General features: G+C 47.0%; 5 protein-coding genes across 5 annotated transcripts; 2 read left to right on the top strand and 3 right to left on the bottom strand.

Moving 5' to 3' along the window:
* Nucleotides 1-21: 21 nt before the first annotated feature.
* On the top strand, nt 22-569 carry LOC117893029 (protein Asterix). The gene is made up of 2 exons (XM_034799387.1): nt 22-248; nt 307-569. The coding sequence occupies exons 1-2, from the start codon at nt 93-95 to the stop codon at nt 475-477; spliced, it is 327 nt and encodes a 108-aa protein (XP_034655278.1). The 5' UTR covers nt 22-92; the 3' UTR covers nt 478-569.
* Nucleotides 512-2,005, bottom strand: LOC117893025 (ubiquitin thioesterase OTU1). Its single transcript, XM_034799383.1, has one exon. It carries the CDS (start codon nt 1,876-1,878, stop codon nt 775-777), a length of 1,104 nt encoding a protein of 367 aa, XP_034655274.1. The 5' UTR covers nt 1,879-2,005; the 3' UTR covers nt 512-774.
* Nucleotides 2,006-3,199: 1,194 nt separating this feature from the next.
* On the top strand, nt 3,200-3,667 carry LOC117893733. Its single transcript, XM_034800457.1, has 2 exons — nt 3,200-3,284; nt 3,381-3,667. Exons 1-2 carry the CDS (start codon nt 3,267-3,269, stop codon nt 3,549-3,551), a joined length of 189 nt encoding a protein of 62 aa, XP_034656348.1. The 5' UTR covers nt 3,200-3,266; the 3' UTR covers nt 3,552-3,667.
* A 756-nt stretch (nt 3,668-4,423) lies between these two features.
* On the bottom strand, nt 4,424-4,988 carry LOC117894936. The gene is made up of 2 exons (XM_034802239.1): nt 4,845-4,988; nt 4,424-4,777 (listed from the first exon to the last, which is right to left on the bottom strand). The coding sequence occupies exons 1-2, from the start codon at nt 4,860-4,862 to the stop codon at nt 4,604-4,606; spliced, it is 192 nt and encodes a 63-aa protein (XP_034658130.1). The 5' UTR covers nt 4,863-4,988; the 3' UTR covers nt 4,424-4,603.
* An 829-nt stretch (nt 4,989-5,817) lies between these two features.
* Nucleotides 5,818-9,149, bottom strand: LOC117894935. Its single transcript, XM_034802238.1, has one exon. It carries the CDS (start codon nt 6,820-6,822, stop codon nt 6,202-6,204), a length of 621 nt encoding a protein of 206 aa, XP_034658129.1. The 5' UTR covers nt 6,823-9,149; the 3' UTR covers nt 5,818-6,201.
* Nucleotides 9,150-20,240: the final 11,091 nt, after the last annotated feature.

Below are 20,240 nucleotides of genomic sequence, written 5' to 3'. Positions count from 1 at the left end.
GCCATTCACATGTGAGCACAACATTCTCCCGTCACATTCCCATTTTTGTGACCTGAATTAGTTTAATTTAGTGAAAATTTAACAATTTCAACATGAGCAATACTGTGGATCCACGTCGCAAGGAGAAAATCAACCGCTACAAGGCGCCCAAGAACCAGGGCCAAGGCGGTGGCGCCAACGAGGACATGATGCCGGACTACATGAATATTTTGGGAATGATTTTCTCAATGTGCGGACTGATGATGAAGGTGAGTCCGAGATATGTGACCCGGTGGACTTATCAGTGACAGCCGCGCTTCTTTACAGCTCAAATGGTGTGCCTGGTTCGCCCTGTACTGTTCCTGCATTAGCTTTGCCAGCTCCAAGGCCAGCGACGATGCCAAGCAGGTGCTCTCCTCCTTCATGCTGAGCGTCAGTGCTGTGGTCATGTCCTACCTCCAAAATCCAGCTGCCATGACTCCACCATGGGCCTCGTAGCAGTAAGAAGCCAAAGCACAGCATTTCCTGGTTCTAGTTTAAATAAATGTGAATTTTTATTGCGATCCAAGAGGGGATAAAGAAATGTACTATAATTGCGTTGCATTTTAAATAATTTAAATAAGAGAAAACAAAAACATGCTGTAAAATTTAGCTAGAAGCGGTGGGGGTGCACCAACGATATTGCCACGCTCGGGTATGAGGATGATCGGTTCGGGATCATCTTTAGGTTGTGAGTAGGTAGTAGGCAAACAGAATGAAGGCTAAAATGTAGATGGTGCCGAAGATCAGGACGTATTAAATCTCTCCAAAGTTCGCGTGGCCGGTCGACTTGGCGTGCTCCTGGGCCTGCACCTGGCCCACCAGCATCACGTCGCAGTCCATGCAGCGCAGCGTGAACTTGTCCACGTTGGTGAACTGGCGCGAGGACTTGGCCTCGTTGGCTATCTGCTCGGCCTGCTGGTAGACGCCCATCTCCTCCACGGGGAAGATGGTGGCAGGCACCGAGTTCTGTAGCGTCTCCATGTACAGCGGATCATAGTGGATGCCATCGAAGAGCAGGAAGACACGCAGTCCGAAGTTCTTGTCCTCGCCAAAGCGATTGATGATGGCATTCTGTATGTCCACCACATCGATCTCGATGCCGTAGTAGTTGGACAGAATGGACACTTCAATGGCACCGCCCCACGAGTCGGCCTTCTGGATCCAGGCGCAATATTCCGCATTCGACTTGCCCAACACGGCGTCACTGTACTGGGTCGTGTCGGCGGACACCTCCTGCGCTATGATGTGTCGCATCATCTCGCTGCCCTCGTTGTCCACCTTGCCGTTCAGCACGAAGCGAATGCTCGTGAAGAGGCAGGAGTTATCCGCCGGCACCACCTTTTTCAGTAGGATGCCATTGAAGTTGCCGTTCGGCCCGGACACTTCGGGTGGAATCACAGGCTCCAGCGATTGGATAACATTCACAGCGTTCGTCTCGACGCCACCGCCGCCTGCAGCTGCGCTGGACACCTGACGCAGATGCTCCGCATCCTCCTCGGCCTGCAGACGACGCGCCAGCGCCTCGTCATCCTCCAGTGTTGAGCTGCCACTGGCAGTGGGAGCAGGGGCAGCAGCAGCAGAAGCAGCTGCAGCTGCAGCAGCTGCCTTCTCCTCCACAATCAAGGTCTCGCCGCTGTGGATGCCCACAGTCTTGAGGTTTTGGCTTTCCTGATTTGCCGAGAGGTCCAATGGTTTGGGCGGATAGCCGACCAGCACGTGCAGCTGCGCTTCCTGTATGGCCGTCGCCTGGGCTATTCTCGCCTTTAGCTCCCCAAGCGTCGTATTCTGGTTCAAGTCATTGACAATGAATTGACCTTTTTTCGATTTCAGCTTCACGCTAAACGACGACCCAGTCATTGCTCCGATCGGGTTTTAACACAGAGACGCACAGTGGAGAGATTTGATTTGAATTTTTGTACAATTTGGGCTATTTTTATATTTTGGATTGACTTGAATTTATAAGTTATATATATTGTCTTTTTTTTTTATATTACATATATACAGTGTCCGCGGAATTATCGATTAAATATACCGAAATATACCCTTGCATTTTCAAAATATACTGTAAATATACAGTAGATCTAAAATCATTTTCCTCGATTTTCATGTTCTATTTGATATTGCTGGCTAGATAGGAATATCCACGCTAAAATTATAAATTTATCCGATTTTTCAATCAATTTTAAACAAGATTGGCTTGTTTTCAGGACTTCCTTTTGTTGGAATGTTTACAAATTATGTTCGAAACTAAAAAGGTCAACCAACAAAAATAGCATAGAACGTTACGTGAGTGGAAATGGATTGCTACGTATTTGACAATTTGTTGTTGTCAACCGGCAGGTGCAATATAGCATGGGCATTTGAATACCCTATTTTCATAATTTAAAATATAAAATTTCATTTTAAAATCTGCTCTCAAACATTAATAATGACTTTATCTTAGACTGACATGTTGATATGAATCTCCGAAACATTGCATTGATTGTAGCCTAAGATTTCCAACATTTCCTCAATTCGAGGTCACCCTGCATATATATGTATGTATATTTTCGATAACGATAGCCACTGCTTGGCAACACTTGTGCGTGAAACTTTACAGCACTGAACCGTACATTAGGCGTGGTGGCGCGCAAATTTAAAAATTGTTATGCTACTGATAATGCCTGCCGCTTTAGGTGTTAATCTAATGACCAAGCTCGTTGGCTGAGAGGCCGCTAATTGAAGTTTAGCAGAGAGCATTGCAGAGAATTCCCAGCTAATGGGCTGCACAAACAGAACAGTCCAGAACCAAGGAAATGCCAACACAAATCGGGGAAACAACCGCACAGAGACAGACGTCAAGTCAACAAATGATCCAAATACTCGAATGTTACTTTAGAGTTTAAAGCCCAACAATGGAACCACAAGGGCCGAGCAGCCACAAAATGAATTATGTCGTTCGAAGTTTTTTTGGGCTTTTGTTATTGCCTCAGATGCGTGGTACACTTAAATCACATTTAATAGTCCAAACAAATTGATTGCCCGCGCCTCCTCTCCACTCGCCACACTCCACTCTTCTCAACGATTTGCGAGATGTTCGGTCTGCCGGTCTGCCGGTCCGCGCGTTGTTTTAATTTCTATGCAAGACGACCGAGCCGGCCGACTATAAATAGTTGGGCAGCGGGGTCTGGTGCTCAGTGCACGCAGTTCATCCGCCTGTCAACGACATCGATCAATCCCAGCTCCCAGCCAAGCAGTCAACAAACATGAAGTTCTTGCTCCTGGTGCGTCGCCCAGCCCACACGAAACTGGATAATCATTCAATCATTCAGCCACTCATATCCACATCCACTAACCACGGACTATCTTTGCCTTTACAGAGCGTTTTCCTTTGCCTGGCCGTGTGCTTCATGGCCACCAGTGCGGTGCCCATTGAGGAGTCCATACCCGAAGGTCTCGAGGGCCCTGGCAGCGACACCTTCAACCCCACGGACGATCAGTCCTTTCTGCTCAAGCTGAAGCTGCTCAAGAAGCTCCTCTTCCTGGGCTAAGCGAGGAATGCGTTCTGTCTGGCAGCTGCCTCAATGGATTTTAGCTTAACGTTGTCTTTAGGTTTTTTAAGAACAAATTTACAAGAGAATTAAAAGTAATGCAAGTATTTGATAAAGAAAAGCTCATTGTGTGTTCTCAGTCTTTGTGGGGGGTGTTGCTGGTGCGAGAGGAGGAGGAACCAACAACTAAAAGATACCCAAAAAAGGCAATCAAAGCCACGAGGAGGGTTATCAAGTTTGTTTCTTCAGTCATTCGTTTGAGAAGCTGAAGAAGAAGTTGAGGGGAAGAAGGCACTAGGAGGTTGATAAATGGAGAGAAATTAAAGTTCAGGGCGAGTCTGTTGGTATCTGACACTGAATATAGAGCCAAATATGAGACTTTGAACAGATCCAACAAACACTTAGAAGAAATTCTGCACTTGCTTGAAGAGACTTCCCAAGGGATCTTAGCTAATTTATGCAGAAGTTATTGGCTCCCAAATCTTCTCATTCACTGTGGAAAGTACTACTAAGAATACCCTCATTCATATTCACATTAAATCATACAATAACTTAAAGGGAAATAGGTTCCAAGACCGATTAAAGTTGATCTGCTTCCTGCTGCTTGATTTACTACGAAAAAGTTTAAAAGCCAAAACAGGAAAACGAAGGAATTTACCCATAAAAAGTCAATCAATGAATCATTTAAAAGGGCAACTCCCCCTCTAGATCACAATTATCACTCATAAATAAGCAGAAAGATAAAAGATGTAAGGGGAAGATCCTGTTTGGGCTTCCACGTCTGAAACGTGTTCCCTTTTTGAGCACAGAAATCCCCTCGAAGACTGTCACTTTTTTGTATGAAAAGTAAATTTATTTTAGTTACGATTACGATTACGCATAACTCTACTTGTGGGCTGTGGTGTGTTGTATGGATATTATGGCATTATCTATAGGTAAAACGGATTAAACGTTGTTAAGTGCAGCAGCATAATTGTGGATTGAATGCGGTTGGAGGTTTTGTTTTATGGACTAGAATGAAAGCTGAACTGATGGCACTGGCCACATCGTGCCTAGCCCAACAGTTTCTTCAGCTTGAGCAGCTTCTTCAGCTTGAAGATGGCCTGCGGGTCCTGGGGACGCTGCACATCGTCAAAGGCCGGCTGATAGATATTATCCCCGATGAGGGACTCATCCACGGGCACTGCGTGCACCAGAGCAAGGGCCACCAGGCACACAAAAAGGGTCTAAAGGGTAATCCATTGATTAATATCTTGCTGGAGATTGCTTGGAGGATCTGATTAAAGGTCTTACCAAGGCGAGGTACTTCATGATTATTGCTTGTGTCTTGGGTAGATGTGGTGCTGGTTAATCCAAAAACTGACTGCAACTGGTAGCTTCTGTGGCCAGTGGCTTTTATAGCACCCCAACCAAAGAAAACGGTGGCCGAGAGAGACCCAATCGATGATAATGTTGTATGTAAACTGCAGTCTGCAGCGTGGAGCTGGACAAATGAGCGATAAATAAACAAAAAACAAAACAAAGACAAGAAACTGGCCAAAAAATAAACTGCAGGCCAGAGGCCAAGAGGAGCGGTGGGGGGCAAGGCCCTTGTTGGGCAGGTGTCTGCGAGTCTTCGAGTCTTCGAGTTGCTGTGCAAATCAGGCAGGCAATGGCTCCGCTCGTATTTAAACAGCAAAACTAAACCAACAACTAAAAGACAGCCAGAAAAACGAAACCAAAGCCACGCCCTGTTGACTTTATCAGAGAGGAGCGAAGGGCAGGGGATTGACCACTGAAGAAGTTGTTCGCTTCGATGAGTAATACCCAAAAAGTGAGTAAAAGCTGCACACAATTGAAGGCCACTCGTGATGGTTGGTCAGGCAGGAGACGAAAAGACTCCACGCATTCAGTTATCACTATTAGAAGCCCCCCACTAATCGGATCCCAAACTCTTTTAACACCTTCAAGTTCAAGTACAACACTTTGCGGATATTGTGTTGTACCTTTCCATGGATTGATCAATGGCCAAGCCAATTAAATCAAATGATTGCCAGCGACAGATAGAGAATGGGAACCATAAATATTTGACACTTCTAATAGCCATCAAACGTGAAGATCACCGCGATATGTATGCGAGATCACTAAATCAATAAAAGCAAAGCCAAAGGCAGAGCCAAAGCAAACGATCGACTTTTGGGGCTGGGGCGGAGGCCAGCTGAAGTGCCGAGTCATGGCGATGAGACTGCAGCTTATCCGAAAACCGGAAACTAGCAGCTGGTCTAGATATGTAAATTAAATGGATTTAGAGAATAAAAACACAGATGGCATGGGGCCCCGGCCCCCCACACACACGCATAATGTTACCAGTTGTCAAGACATGCCAGAGATTGGTATAAAAAATATCTACCAACCATCAGCTGCATATAAAATCGATGCAACAATGGATCATTGTCATCCATCTGTAGCTGTTTCTTAGGGTTTTGTTTCCCATGCCCCTGGGGATGGCCAATTAAATTGGCATGGGCTCGACTCCGCCGCTGGCCATGTGTGAAATGTGTCAATTCGTTTAAGCCGCTTCGGGCGTTGGCAATAAATTTGATTTCGCACAGACAAGAAGATGACCGACAGATATGTAAATGGTAAAAAAAGTTGCGGCAGGTCTAAAGGTTTATTCATAGTCATCTAAGACCACATCTGAAGCATCTTCTGGCTGCTCCTTGGAAGACTCTTCCTGCTGTGGCTCCTCCTGCTCTGTTTCCTCCTCCTCACTGCTTTTCATAACTGATTTCTCCACATAACCCGGTGGCGTCTTCATGCTAAACTGAATTCTGCAGGTTGCCAGTTTGATGACCTCCTCGTAGACCTGCACCAGTTCCAGCATGGCCAGATATCTGCCATCGGGCACGCGAAAGGAAAATAACTTTACATCGATGGGACTGCTGGCCACGTAGTAGAATCCCGGCACCAGGGGACACGATACGAAGAAGGTGGACGGCAGCAGGCTCTCGCCCTGCCCATGATCCGTGGAGATGTTCCGCAGCGAGTCGAGCACCTTGCACAGATCCCGGTTCTTCAGGCGCATCAAATCGCTGATGTCCGCACCCCCCGGCGTGTCCGAGAGCTTCCGCACAAAGATGTGCATGAGGAGTTTGCCGGGAAAGGGCACTTTGATGGTCATATTAAAGTTGATGTCCTCCAGGTGGTCGATGCTCGTGCTGAAGTAGATCTCATTTGGCACAAAAGATGTCGCATGTAATTTATCTATTTGCAGATTGAGCTGCGAATCCATGGAACACTAAATTAATGCGAATCTCTGACGGTTTGATAGGGAGACTCACGCCGCAGGCTTTCGCTGCCATGCAAATGAGGCCCAAGGTCAGGCTTTGCAGTGGTCCCATGGTCCCAGTGGATCAATCGGAACTAGCCGCCCCGCCACGCGGTGATTGAGAAATTTGCCTCGTTTGGGTTCCCATTTAGTCAGGCCCCGTTGGACTCACTAATGGCGATATTTTTCGGTAGATTCTTATCAAACCTCATGACCCTAACAATGATGGCATACCGAATCGGCCGGGCGTATGCGTGCCGTGTTTATGTTAACACTGAATATGATCACAGTATTTTTAATAGTTTTTGCTGTTTAACAACATGTAAATTAGTGGCAACGATTCCACTGCGGAGCCTGGAACCAGTGGCGAGTGCAGCCAGCGAACTGATGAACTTGAACCAAAAAAATAACAGCAAAGTTTGCCCTGTAAACGGACATAAATTGTGCCGTTGCATCCGCCGCTGCCCGTCGTGACCCAAAAGCTGAACAAAAGTCTCAGATAAATCATCCCAAACGAAAAATATATGTCTGTGTGTGTGTATGTATGCCAGTGGACCATAAATTCAAGCATTTTTATTGCAATTTGCTTGTTTGTACCAAAAACAAGTGCAAACAACGGACCAAAGCAGAAGCAGAGAAGCAGCGGCAGAAGCAGCGGCAGAAGCAGCAAAAGCAACAATCAACAAATGCTGACTTAAGCCGCAAACTACAGTGAAAGTGACGTAATGCGATGGCACCGCACCGACAACAACAAACGCAACAGCTACAAAAGATGTATAAAACCATTAAACAACGACAACAAAGTCAAAGTACAGAGAAACAGAGAGTGAGTGAGAGAGCTACGGGGAGAGAGAGCACAAGAAAGTAAAGCCATTCACCGTGAGCCGAAGCTTTGATACCCTTACTGATTGGTTCTTACCATGGTAGCTATGGTATAAGCGTACATGATAATGACTACGCATAATAGCTGGACATCACTTAGCACCTCTACTTTAGATGCTAATCATTAATATAAACCATTCTTATTCTCAGACAAACTTTTTTCGCTGAGTGACTAACTTCTAATCAAAGTCATTTGACCCCTTGTTCGCTGTCAAACAAAAAAGTAAGAGTGCTAAAAAAATGTCAATGTCTTTTACAGCGAAGAAGCAGAGCGGCAGCAGCTGACCCGTGGATAAATGAGAAGGAAGGGACTGGGGAGGGGAGGTGAGCCAGCAGTGAATTGGATAAAGCGCAAACAGCAGCGGAGCAGGCACTGCAAAAACGTAGCGGTTGTTGTTTGTGCACGCGAGAGAGCTTTGGCGATGGGGTGGGTCTGACAGCGGTCGTGACTACCTGCGAAAGGCTTCGGACAGCTAGAAGAAAGCAAAAACAACACTTCAATAGCTAGAACACAGGTAGAAAAGCACAGATCAGCCAACCACCAACTCACGCTTTCATCTCTAGGGCAGCGCCACTGTGGGTTTTCGCGCAAAAAAAAAAAAAGAGTTTCACATGCATCGGATGTCGGCTTACATTTTATTTACTTCTTTTCCTTTGCTGTGCTTCGTTTTGTGTAAACTTTATGCGTTCCACGTTTTATTTTATCTCCTGCATTTACAATTCAATGTCACGCCGGGCCTTACGTGGCTTTTGTTTCTCTTTTGAAATCGCCAAATTGAACCAAAAGAAGAAGAGGGAGAAGAAGCTGCAACAGATTGTCAGATCTTTTGCAGTGTAACCGGTTGGGGCGGACGCTGCCGGCCACTCCCCATTAACGCTTGGCCGCAGACAATGCAGTTTCAATGTTAAATTTAGCCTGCAACCTGACCTTGAGACTTCAGCTGCGCCTGCAATTGTCGGTAGGTCGGTCGGTCGGTCTGCCGTCAACTGATGCTGAGGCTGTTATACAAGTACGAGTATTATTTATGCTCGTAAGACCCATCAAGTTTTATGTACTTGCTGCTTGGTCGGTAATAATTGTTATTAAACCAAAACATAATGTAAGTACTCTTTATTGCGGTGGTGGAAGAGTGGGAAGTGGAGATCATCAAGAGTCTAGATTTGTCTCTTTGTTGTTCCGCTTGTACGAAGGTCGTTTACAGGAAATTCGTTTGGAATCTATTGGTTCTCAGCCATTGTCCTCTGAATTTGAGTGCCTCTGAGGTTCAGTGTCTTTGCCTCGCGTGACAGATTGCTCCATGGCTAATTCTGAGCATCTTTAAAGATAAAACTAACCTTCAGCTAAAGAAAATCTAGGTTTATGCGCTCAGCTTTGAAAAAAAACATTAAATATTTGTATGGTTTTTGTAGTGTGCTTACAGTGCCACCACATTTAAGGCCGTTTAGTGTGGGGAAGCTCAATGTTCGATAAGTTTAGAATACAAAGATACTCCTTTAATTCCCCTATATTCATTGAATTATCTGTAATTCGTTGTTTGTGGAAACTTAATCAATTTGAATCGTAGCTCAATAATTATGTTCATTTAGTATAGCAATAACCCTCGACTAACTAGAATCTAGGTTTATGTGCTTATCTGGCAAACAACACTTTAGAATCTGAACATTTTACATGACGAATCGTTGACACACCACCAGCGAGATCGCACCTCACGTTCCGCTGATTTTGAGCAGAGATCAATGCTAAGTGATGTAATTAAAGAGAACAAGCAACAGTAGCATCGGGGAGGGGAGGAATTCAAAATTCAAATACATTTTAATCACAATATTTCTGTGCTATTTTGGTTGTTGATTTAGCACTTGAGACTTTTGTTTTTACAAGCAATTTTTGTGTGCATATACGATACGTACACCACCGATATACTATAGTGTGGCATACAAAAGTGTGGCCATAGATAAAATGCAAATTCCCGTTAATTGAATGCCAAACAAAAGCGCAGTGGCACTTGCCAGCAACAACATCGAAAGCGAAGAGAGAGGGAAGGGAAGAGAGAGAGTGTAAGAGAGAGTGAGGGAACGGTGGGCTGAAACAAAATCGTGTTTGAAAAATCAATTAGCAGCATAAAATGCTTTTTAGGGGGTGGTCCGGCAGCTGAGGAGGGGTGGGGGGGGCTTAAAGCCGTACCTGGGTTAGTTTTTGTAATAGTCTTTTGTTGCTCTTCGGCTGGGGCTATCACTTGGCTCTGGCCGGTTAAAGCAGAGCAACAGAGAACGATACAGGGAGGGTAAACGGTAAATCCCCTACAGCCATATCTAGAGAATGCGAGAGAGAGAGAGAGGGAGAAAGCATGGGGAAGGAATGGGAGGTAAAGTGCAGTGGAAAACCGCAGCTGCTGCTTTAAATTTATGCCAACGCGGCATTAGAAGCATGGCTTGCGGTTAAATGGGTAGAAGATAGACGAGGGAGCAGACGATGGGCGGCAGGGGTGGGAGGTGTGGTTGGTTGCCATATTGGCTAGGTATTGGTAACATGTCCATGTGCAGCTAGCTGTCTGTGTCTGTGTGTGTGTGTGTGCAAGAAATCAAGGCTTTAGTTGCGGCGGTCGCAACGAAAAATGGCGAAGCGCTTTATGAATATTTATAACACAATGGAGCATGAAAAAAGTTCGTTCAGAGGTAACAGAGAGAGGAGAGTGAGGAGAGGGAAGGGTGGAGGGGCTGACTGAATGCATGTATGCATGCATTGAGGCGTTGGGCGTGTCCCCGGCACGGGGTTCAACCGACTGTTATCGATATCAGTGCCAGCAATTGACAGGGACATGGCCCCCATAAAAAGGATCAAGGGGCACCAGCAGGAATAAGCTAAAAGTGGCTAAGAGCGATGGTAGTTCCAAGACTTGCCAATGTTTTCATTGATTAATAATCCCTATTTCTATTGTTTATCCCTCCTCCGGGGCACGCCTCTGTCTGGCAGCTTCTCCGAAAAGCTGCTCTCGACTTACAATGCAAATGAAAATGCCAAAAGCAGCGAATGTGCTGCCTCTTCAGTGCTGCTGCTGCTGCTGCTTCCTGTGCATTCATCCTTGCATTTAGATTGCCAATAAATTAATACTCGAACACACTCGAGTGGGTGTACGAGTGGAGGAGTGCTTGAGGGGAACCTAAGACTGACACACATTTCGAACAAATATTTAATTTTGCTAAAATGCCAATCGAACTTAGCATCAGACACCCTAGCACCCCTCACCCCCTGCCCCAAACCGAACACTTATCTCCACTTCCACACTTTGGCGCTTAATATTGCGCATACGCAGTGCTACCCCCCAGCACCCCCTTCAACTATTAATCGAATTGCAATAAAAAGAAATGGCTGCCAGCAGCAAAAACTTTTAAATTAAAAAAAACTCTAACAAAAATTATGAAATTTTCAATTTCAATTCAAATATTGATTGTTAAAGTGGTCTGCGGAGGGGGAGGGGGAAAGGGGAGGGGGAGGGGGAAAGGGGGGGAAAGGGGAGTGGAAATACCCTCATTCCCAGTCCATAGTTTCGCGCGACTGTCCGGAGCACGTGCGCGGCGCCATCTAGCGGTCGTTGCATGCAAATTGCCAAATCAGTGCGTGACTTGCTAAAAAAATGAAAAAAAAAAAATATTATAAAGAGAAAAAAAACCCCCGACAGAAATGCAAACTGTTAGTTATGACAAAGCAAACTTAACTAGCGGTTATTTAGTTGAACTTTTTGTGCCACCCTCAACCCCCCACCCAACACACGCAAGTGGCAAGTGGCACGCACGTGTAACACCTGACAAAAGGAGAGATCACAAACTAGCCAATGGCTTTTGTCAGATTTACGAGAATGCCCAGAGCTAATGGTTAAACCATTTGCCACGCCTCCTACTAATGTGTGTCCCGCCATTCATGTCTTCGTTTAATGGCCCTCAGGCAGCATCTCTTTCGCAGTGTTTGTGTCTTGTGTGCGCTTCGGCTTAGACTTTGGTTCACTTTTCTGCTTTTTTGTTGCCAATTTGAGCAGTTGTCAAAGTCAAAGACCAAACGGAAGGGCAGCGAAGCATTTGATGCTCTTGCTCACATCAAATGCGTGTAAAAGTTATGCAAAAAGTAAAACAGCTTCAAGTGAAACATCTGGGGATGTCTTGGGGCTAATATTTGCCTTTCTGCATGGCAAACCTCTCAACCCAATGGCAATACTCCTACTCCTAGTCGTACTCCTCCTCGTACCCATCGCTTGAGTGCTCTCCCCTCTGGCACAGACGTTTGTCCACTCTGGCCCAATTCTTTGTGTTGTCTCTCTGCTCGCTCCCTTGCTGTGATGCATTTTAAATGGCATTTCCTATTGGCATTTGTAAACACATCTATCGCCAAAGTTATTTCTTAAATTTATACTTTCATGTGCAAAAGTAGAGCAAACTGGCAGTTCCTTCGATGCCCTGCCCTGCCCTGCCCTGTCCGTTCCCCTCTCCGAATTGAGTGTCAAAAGTTTTTCTGTCAGTCCTTGGAGTTTATTGGTTTGTTTGCTTTCCCATGGCGCAGGAAGTTTTCGGCTGGGGAAATAGTTTGTGTGGCCAACTAATCGATTTGGACAGTTTACAACATGTTTATCATAAGTATTTGACCAGAAGACCAAAGGAAATATTTATATCAATTGGCTGGCAAAGCAAACTTGCAGCTCGAACTGGTCGGGTGACAGCGCAGCTGAAGGACCTTCAGAGCGAAAGAGTTGTGCAAATGTTCCTTTTATTGTAATGGAAAGTGCTTTGGCATTGACGTTAGACAAATGCTAAGGCAAAAGAATCAATTGGGCTTCGACTTTAAGTCAGCTTCTCTCAGGGTGAGTTGGAGGTTGGAATCTCATTTGGCTTTTGCTTATTTTTGAAGCCACTGCCCTGTGGCTACTTTCCGTGCATTCTTCCTCTGCAGCTTGAGGCTTTGCACTTGGAATTTATGTCAAATTAGCGAGCGCCTCAATGACAAATGCGCGGAGTGGAGATCCAAAGTAAAGGCCGCAAGAATGCAATTTTTGCCAGAGCAGAAAATAACAGAGAGGAGCTGAAGCTGAAGCAAAGCAACTTCCTTCCTTCCTTCTGCACTGCCCTCTTGGGTGGGGGAGGGGGCCAACGGAAATTAGTTCAACGGCACTCAAAACGGCGGCAGTTAAACGTCGCCTAAGACTAGAGTGGAGAGCAGCAAGAGACCAAACCGCCAGCCTCCTCCTGCAGGACTGCAACTTGTCCGCCAGCAGGCACTTGTTTTTTATAGCTCCAAGAGGATGAACCAGAGGGGACCAGCGGCAGGCGGACATTTGAAGATGATGTAGTGCGGACATAAACATAAATAATGGCAATGCGCAGTTATTACTTTTCTTGGTCTTCATCGCGGCACTCCTCAGCTCTCTCTGGGCTCTGTTCTGGTCTCGGTCTACGTCCTTGGGCTGTGTGATGCTTACATAAAAATTAAATGTTGGCAGAGCGAGGAGTAGAAGCTGTAGGAAATTGCAAGATGGAGACTCCCACTGCCACACAGCCTCATCTTATTCGTTTTCCTCCTTTTTGCTGGGGGTTTCTGCTCTCTTTTAATTGCATTCTGACTGCCGCATCAAATGGCGACCGCTATCCTAATGGGTTAATTGGGCTTGAGGCAAGATGATACTGCCCCTTGTTGCAGGTTCCCCCCATCCCCCTTCCCGCTCTGTTGCAGCTGCAGCTGTTGATTTATGTGTACTGGCAAATTGACAAACGATTCGCGCTTAATGGAAAAGTTGCTCATACGCCCAGAGTTACACGAATGACTCTCTCTCCGTCTCTCCCTCTCTCTTTTCGCATTATTAATATTCATTTCAGTGCACATAATTTCCAGCAGCAATAAAAAGCGGAGCACCAGCAATTGCCATGATTTGCCAAAAGTTGCCTACAACTCGCTCGCTCTCTCTCCGTGCAGTCTGCAGGCAGGCAGGCAGACTGTATGCATATCCTGGCAACAGGATGCACACGGCCCAGCCCCATGCATTAACAACAATCCTCACACCCGTCGCAGCGCACACCCAAATCCCAGCCATAACAGCCACCCACCACGCAGCCACAATCCTTGCAAGAATCTCCAGCCAAAAACATAAACAATAAAGAGTGCCACGGGGAGAGCGGAGCAGGCCAAGAGGTGAGCGCAGGCAGGGGGTAACGCACTCCGCTAATGCACCAAAAACTGCATCCACTACTCTTGGAACGCCCCGCCAGTCCCCACCCCATTTACTTAACCATATTTCTCATTGTTGTTGAGACGTTGCAGGTGTTTGCTGAAGCATATCAAAAATATATATAGAGACGCCACGGTGCAGCCCACAGAGCGGGCAAAGGAGTGAGCTTAAGCCAACAAAAGCAGCCATGAAGATGTCTAAGGCAAGGAACTAGTTCCAGGAGCCCAAAGGAGCAGCGGAGTCCACCAGCAAATGGTGTTCCTTAAGCTATTCGTACGGAATTAGCAGTAGAACTCTGTCACAAATAAATTGAATTATCCCAGAACTAGTTCCACTTTCAGCGCTGCTCTGCCCAAAATCGGAACCAGTTGCCGCCTAAAAGTAGGCAACATTTCTGCCATTGCCATTTACCATTTGTGCTGCAAGAAAGGAGAATCGCTGCTGCTGCTGCATCTTGCTGCTCCACCACGTTGCCACACCGCTCTCTGCTTGGCTGCCTTGCCTTAATTATGAGTTACTTTTGTGCAGGCATTTTCTTAGTTGCTCTTGCCCCTGCAGCACCCCCCGTCGCAGCCCTCCTCCCGCATGCGTTGTTTGCTTTTTTGTGCAGTTTAAATCAACTGAGGAGCCAGGAGAGAGAGAGCGAGAGAGAGAGAGAGGCAATTGCTTGGGCTTGTGTTTGCCTTTGGGCCACAATGGCTAAGGGGTGGCTGGGTGCTCCCTGCTGCCTGTGTGGCAGTGGCATGTGGCAGTGGCAGTGGGGCCTCGGCTGGCACTCTTTTACAACAAAGCAGACGAAAGTCGCTCACGGCAAATGCCGCAGTTGCAGCAGCAGCAGGTGCAACAGTGGGAGGCATGCAGCACGTCTGCGGTCGGGTCATTCAGGGGGGCAGCTGGGGGTGTGGCGGTGTCGGCTGCTTATGCTGTGTAATTCCGCGTAAAATGCACAAAGGGACAACCCCTTGGCTCCTCCTCTGCGACTTGAACCGCACTGCTTCCACCTGCATGACACCTGCCATTGTTCACAAAAAGTAGACAATAGACAACCACAGAAGAGTGGAGAAAGGCAGGAGCAGGGCAGAGGCGGGGAACTGTATGCAGCGGCAGGAGTGGTAAAAACTGAAGGCACAGAGGCGAAGAGCGGGGAGCTTGCTGTAGGCCCAAGAAAATGTTCATAAAACATTTAAATGGAGCCCCATCCTGTCGGCTGGCAGCCGAGCAGCTTCCCCAGGACCTCTAATTGATTTCTCCAAGCAGGCAAAAATTAACCCAAGAATGTCGACGACAAATTTGACCTACATTCGGGCCAAGCAAAGAAGAGAAAGGACTCCCTCCCGCCTGCCTGTCTGCTCCTTAAAGGTTAAGCAAATGACATAAATTTCTAATCATTTCAGTTGTGGGTTGGCAACGGGGTTAAGGCTGCCAGAAGGAGCTGCCACAATGCCACAAAGTAAAGCAAAATAAATGGTAAAATGCAAAAATTGTAGTGGCAAACGGACTGCCGACTGCCGCATTCTACACATAATTTCCGTGCCATTTTGTGCCGTTAATTTCCCATTTCCTCTTGCCCACTGTTCTAAATTCGATTTAAATTTATTTGCGCCTGCCACTGCCCCTTCCCCCCGCTGCCCCAGCAGCAGCTGCTGCCCTGACCGGACCGATCCGGAAATGCAACAGGAAATCAGTGTGCAAGGCCAGAGTAAATGTGGCAGCCACGCCCAGCCCTTGGCTGACTAACTGCCGATTGCCAGCCGCCTCCTACACATGCGGCACGTTCTCTCCCATTGCACATTTTGCGTTGAATAAACTTTGGCTGGCAGTTGAAGGAGCAGCAGCAGCAGCAGCAGCAGCAGCAAATGCTGAGAACCCAAACGCTTCTCACACAAAGTCAAAATAAGTCAAGCTGGAAATATTCCCCATTCGCATGCCTTGCAACACTGCCACACAGCCACACAGCCCCCACGCCTCTCTCTTCTCCTGTAGCCTGGCCGAGCGAACGGGAACAGGAACAACTCCGGGGGCCATTTTGTTATTACAGTTGCTGCAATTTCAGCGTCGACGTTTTGCTGCTTTAGCAAAAATTACAAGAGGCAGGCAGAAAGGCAGAGCGAGGCATTGGGCCAGGCCAGGAAGTAGAGTCAACCAAACTACCAGAGAAGCACAAAAAAATACAAGGCAAAGAAAAATAGAAGCACCCTGTTGCACACGTGGCACGAAGGGGGGTGAGGCAGAAGGAGAGCGGTGTGGCAGCAGCAGTGAAAAGTTGGGTCGGCGACTTGCCGCCACTCAAGAGAAGCAACAGTCCGCAATCACAACATGCCACTGCACACACACACACACACACACACACACACACATACCGTATACAGTTACAGTTCACCCACATTTGTCTTCCGGCCATGACAGCGTCAGTAAATTGAAAATGGCGACCAAATGTACAGCCAGGCAGCAAGCAGCAAAAGTTTACGAGACTAACGGTAACGTGAGTCGCTCTCTCCCACTCGCTCTCTCTCCCTGTTGGACATTCTCCTTTGGAGTGGGAATATCAACAAGGCAACCTTCAGACGGTTAACAGTTTTCCAATTCCCGCTACACGACGACGCATCTCATTGCTTTGCCCAAGAGCGATGCGTTGCGATGCGATGCCATGGCAGGCCATGCCATGCGATGCGCTGCGATGCGTTGCGCTGGCGATGCATTGACGCTGCTGCGATGCTAAGCGAAGCGATGCATGTCCACCGCTCGATAGCGAAGAGCAGCTAGAGATGGGAGTTTCTTGCAGGCGATGGCAAGCTCATGGATGGATCGGTTGAAATGCAAACGTGCGAGCGGAAATGATTGAAGGGAATCTTTGGCATGGAATTACAGTCTTTAAAGATACAGTTTAGCTACTTTCAATAATCATACAACCTCATTCTATGCTAATCCTCAACTCTTCATTTCACATCTCTAACATTTTCTCATCTTGCATCGCTGTTTACTTTGCGTGTCCCATGGCTGATGCGAATGTTTCGGCTACACAGCACCACATCCCACATCCTACATCCACGTCGTGGACCACGTTCAGGTGCTGCTTCTGGTCTTCCTTTTGCTTAATTGTATGCGACTGGAAACTCCCGGATCCGGGTCCGGATCCGCCTTCTCCTGCTGCTGCGTGTGCCCCGAGCTGCCTGCCTGCCTGCCTGCCTGCCAAAGTGCGGCAATTGACATTGATCAGCGCTGACCTTAACGTGAGCAAGGAGTGGGGTGGCTGCGACAGGAGACTACACCTGACAAGTGCTGCTGCTGCTCCTATCCTCCTACCATTTGCTGGTCACTTAATGCGCTTAAAACGAGACACAATGAGAGTGACAAGGCAGGGAGGAGGAATGGCTGGGAGTGGGATTCTCCGCCTCATCATTATGCAGATGGAAACACGGTGCATGGCATGGCACGGAATGGAATGGAATGGAATGGTCGCTCCCTCAAGGCATGCAAATGGAATGTGAAAAATGCGCCTACGACAAAAGTCGCTGCCCGTTCTCTCTAGGTGGATCTGGTTGGTGGCTGGATTGAGCCGCTTGGAGTGGGTGGAGATCTGCATGATAATGAGTAGTTGCCAGGCCCCCTCCTTCTGTGTGGCCTAGAGTAATTGCGGAAAATGAATTAAAGGCAATTTGCGGTGCAAAAAGGAGGAGGGAAAACAACAACGAGGAGGAGCGGGGAACATGCGTTTGGTAGTAGCAAAACCAGGGAAGGAGCAGAGAGCACACAGAGGGGGGAGAGAGAGATCGAGAGAAGCTTGGAGTCAGCCTGAGTGAACAACAACAAAATGGCAAGTGAAAGCAAACAACGTAAGCGGCGGCCTGTGGGCGAAGTAGAAGGAGACAGTGAGATGGGAATGGGAGGTGGAAGCTGCAGCAGCAACATCAGCAGGAAACAGGATGAGTCGGAGAAGCAATCGCAACATGTAAATGCGAGATGGTGGGACGGGACAGGGACAGGGACAGACAGCCCAAAGCCCCCTCCCTTTCTAGCTGCTCGACGTGTGTGGAAATTGCATTTAAAAGGCTAAAAGAAAAAGCGGATGCAACAATTTGCCATTGTGCCACCAAAGGCAAGAGCGATGAAGAAGATGAAGAAGCCACCAGGGAAGCCACCGTCTCCTCTTACAACCTTTTCAATGCCTGTCAGCGTCTGTTCTCGGGACTTTCCTCAGGCAATTTAAGCGATTTCAAAGTCACACGAGGAGCAGACAAGGCAGAGTCGCTGCTGAGTGCTGAAACATAATGAAGGTAACCCTCACGTGCTAAGTATTTATGTATGCCACGAGTCACACGACTGACATCCAGAGATTGTGGCAGCAAGGAAATTCCCCCAAACTGACAGGCAATTCCTCAAAGGAAATGGCAATCGGTGCCAGGGGTTGAGTTAATGAATTGTTCAACCATATTAGAATATGTGTAATGAAATATTTGACAGATAACTGTGCCACTTTCCCCCCTCCGCTTTTTGAGAGCATTTTTTGTGGTCTGTGTGCAGAAATTTTTGTACAAGACTAATTTGATTTTAATTTGTTTACTTTGTCGTATTGTTATTTGGGTTTTGTTAGCTTGTTGTTTCGTGTTTAATTAAAAATTCATTTGTTCAGTGAACACTGCCACGGAGAGCGGGGTAGAGTGGGAGAGAGATGGCTAGCGCTAGAGCGAGACAGACTTAATTATAACAGTCGCTGCAGTCGCTTCGGTCGCTGTATATAAATTACAACAAATATAACTCAATTACGACAACTGTCGATGGTCGTTCCACGGAAAATCCTTACCATAAACCCCTACCCCCTCCGATCAACTGTAATGGAAAACATGCGCTTTCCGTTTCCGCTTTTTCCCCCAGTTGATTTTTGCCTGAACTTTTTTCGTGCAACTTTTTTATTTCCGCTTCGATTGAGCATTAAATGTACATAAATTTTGGTCTAAAATAAAGCCAGAAAACAAAACCTATTAATGTCGAGCACATGCACACACACAGATAACACACACACACACAGACACACACACACACACACTACACACATATGTAAATTGATATATAGAGAGACATTTACAATGGCGAAAGTCGAAAGCAAATAAACAGTAAATTTGCATAATCAATTTGTTTATTGATTCGTATAGTCGAACTATTTTAATTACGTTTACGCTTGAACCTCATTTCACAGTGCAAGAGAGATAGCTAGAGAGAGAGCGAGAGAGAGAGAGGAATAGTGATAGAGCTGACTACCAATTTGCCAAACAAAATCAACCAGCAATCAGCAAACAAAAGCAAAATCATTTCCCATCTCGCCTTTTCCCACTGCATGTGCCATTTTTTTGGGCAAATATTTATCAATATTTTTCTGGCTTTATATTAATCAACAAATCAACAAATTACAACAACAAACGCAACAATTAGCCAGCCATCTTTTGATATTTGTGAAATCTGTGACTATGGGACAGCAAAAAAATATCCGCTGCATTCTTTCAGGCATTCACATAAATTGCCTTTTAATGGAGCAGATCCCCCACAACCCACCGGTGAATGGGGCCAGGCAATGGCTAGAGTTGAGTGGGTTCCGGATGGTTCATTGCCGCACTCTTTATGGCTGAATAAACGCTTACAATGCTAAAAGCCAATTATTCAAAAGAGTTTTTTCCCTGTGTTAAAAGCGGGGCTGAGGACTGAGACTGAGCGCATTTTAAATAGAGGTAAACCGACAAGTCGCTTAAGCGAATTATATTTTGAAGATGAATCTCCACTTTAAGAGTATTTCCGGCTTTGGGTCTGGTCTGGTTCTGTCAGCGCTAAGAGCAAACTCCATCAGCCGTCAGAGCTTCAAGTCAGGGACATTCCCCACAGGCCAGACACTCGTCGAGCAGCTGCGATGATGCAGCCATTCGGCGGCCAAAACTAATGTCCACCAGCCTAAGCACTCACCTCGTGTCAGGGACACGCTCTCTCGGCTCTCAGCTCTCAGCGGCCCATGGGGCAGCACCACTGGACAGTCAATCAGGGGAGCCTGCCCGCTAGCTGTGCTGGCAGAGGGAGGGGCGAGACGAGACAACTTCAAAAACGGCGCAGCGCAAAATTTGTTAAGTGGCTGCAAGTGGGGCAAAGGATATGGGAGAACCAGGCAGTAGGCAGTACTTGGACCAGGGCAGACAGCAGGCACTAGACCAGGACACGGACACGGACATGGACACCCGGACACGCAGCCGGACAGGGGAGGGGGGTGTCAACCGCAGAGTAAAGTGCAGCGGCAAGTGTTCCCAAACAAGGCCG

This window comes from Drosophila subobscura, chromosome J (genome assembly GCF_008121235.1).
Source record: "Drosophila subobscura isolate 14011-0131.10 chromosome J, UCBerk_Dsub_1.0, whole genome shotgun sequence".
Taxonomy (NCBI): Eukaryota; Metazoa; Arthropoda; class Insecta; order Diptera; family Drosophilidae; genus Drosophila; species Drosophila subobscura.
This window is presented reverse-complemented; position numbering and strand designations above follow the sequence as displayed.

Bases quoted from the DNA above. Each gene is read 5' to 3' on its own strand.
- LOC117893025 (XM_034799383.1), bottom strand. From the start codon at position 1,878: ATGACTGGGTCGTCGTTTAGCGTGAAGCTGAAATCGAAAAAAGGTCAA.
- LOC117894935 (XM_034802238.1), bottom strand. From the start codon at position 6,822: ATGGATTCGCAGCTCAATCTGCAAATAGATAAATTACATGCGACATCT.
- LOC117893029 (XM_034799387.1), top strand. From the start codon at position 93: ATGAGCAATACTGTGGATCCACGTCGCAAGGAGAAAATCAACCGCTAC. The intron at 249-306 runs GTGAGTCCGAGA...GCTTCTTTACAG, and splicing joins TGTGCGGACTGATGATGAAG to CTCAAATGGTGTGCCTGGTT.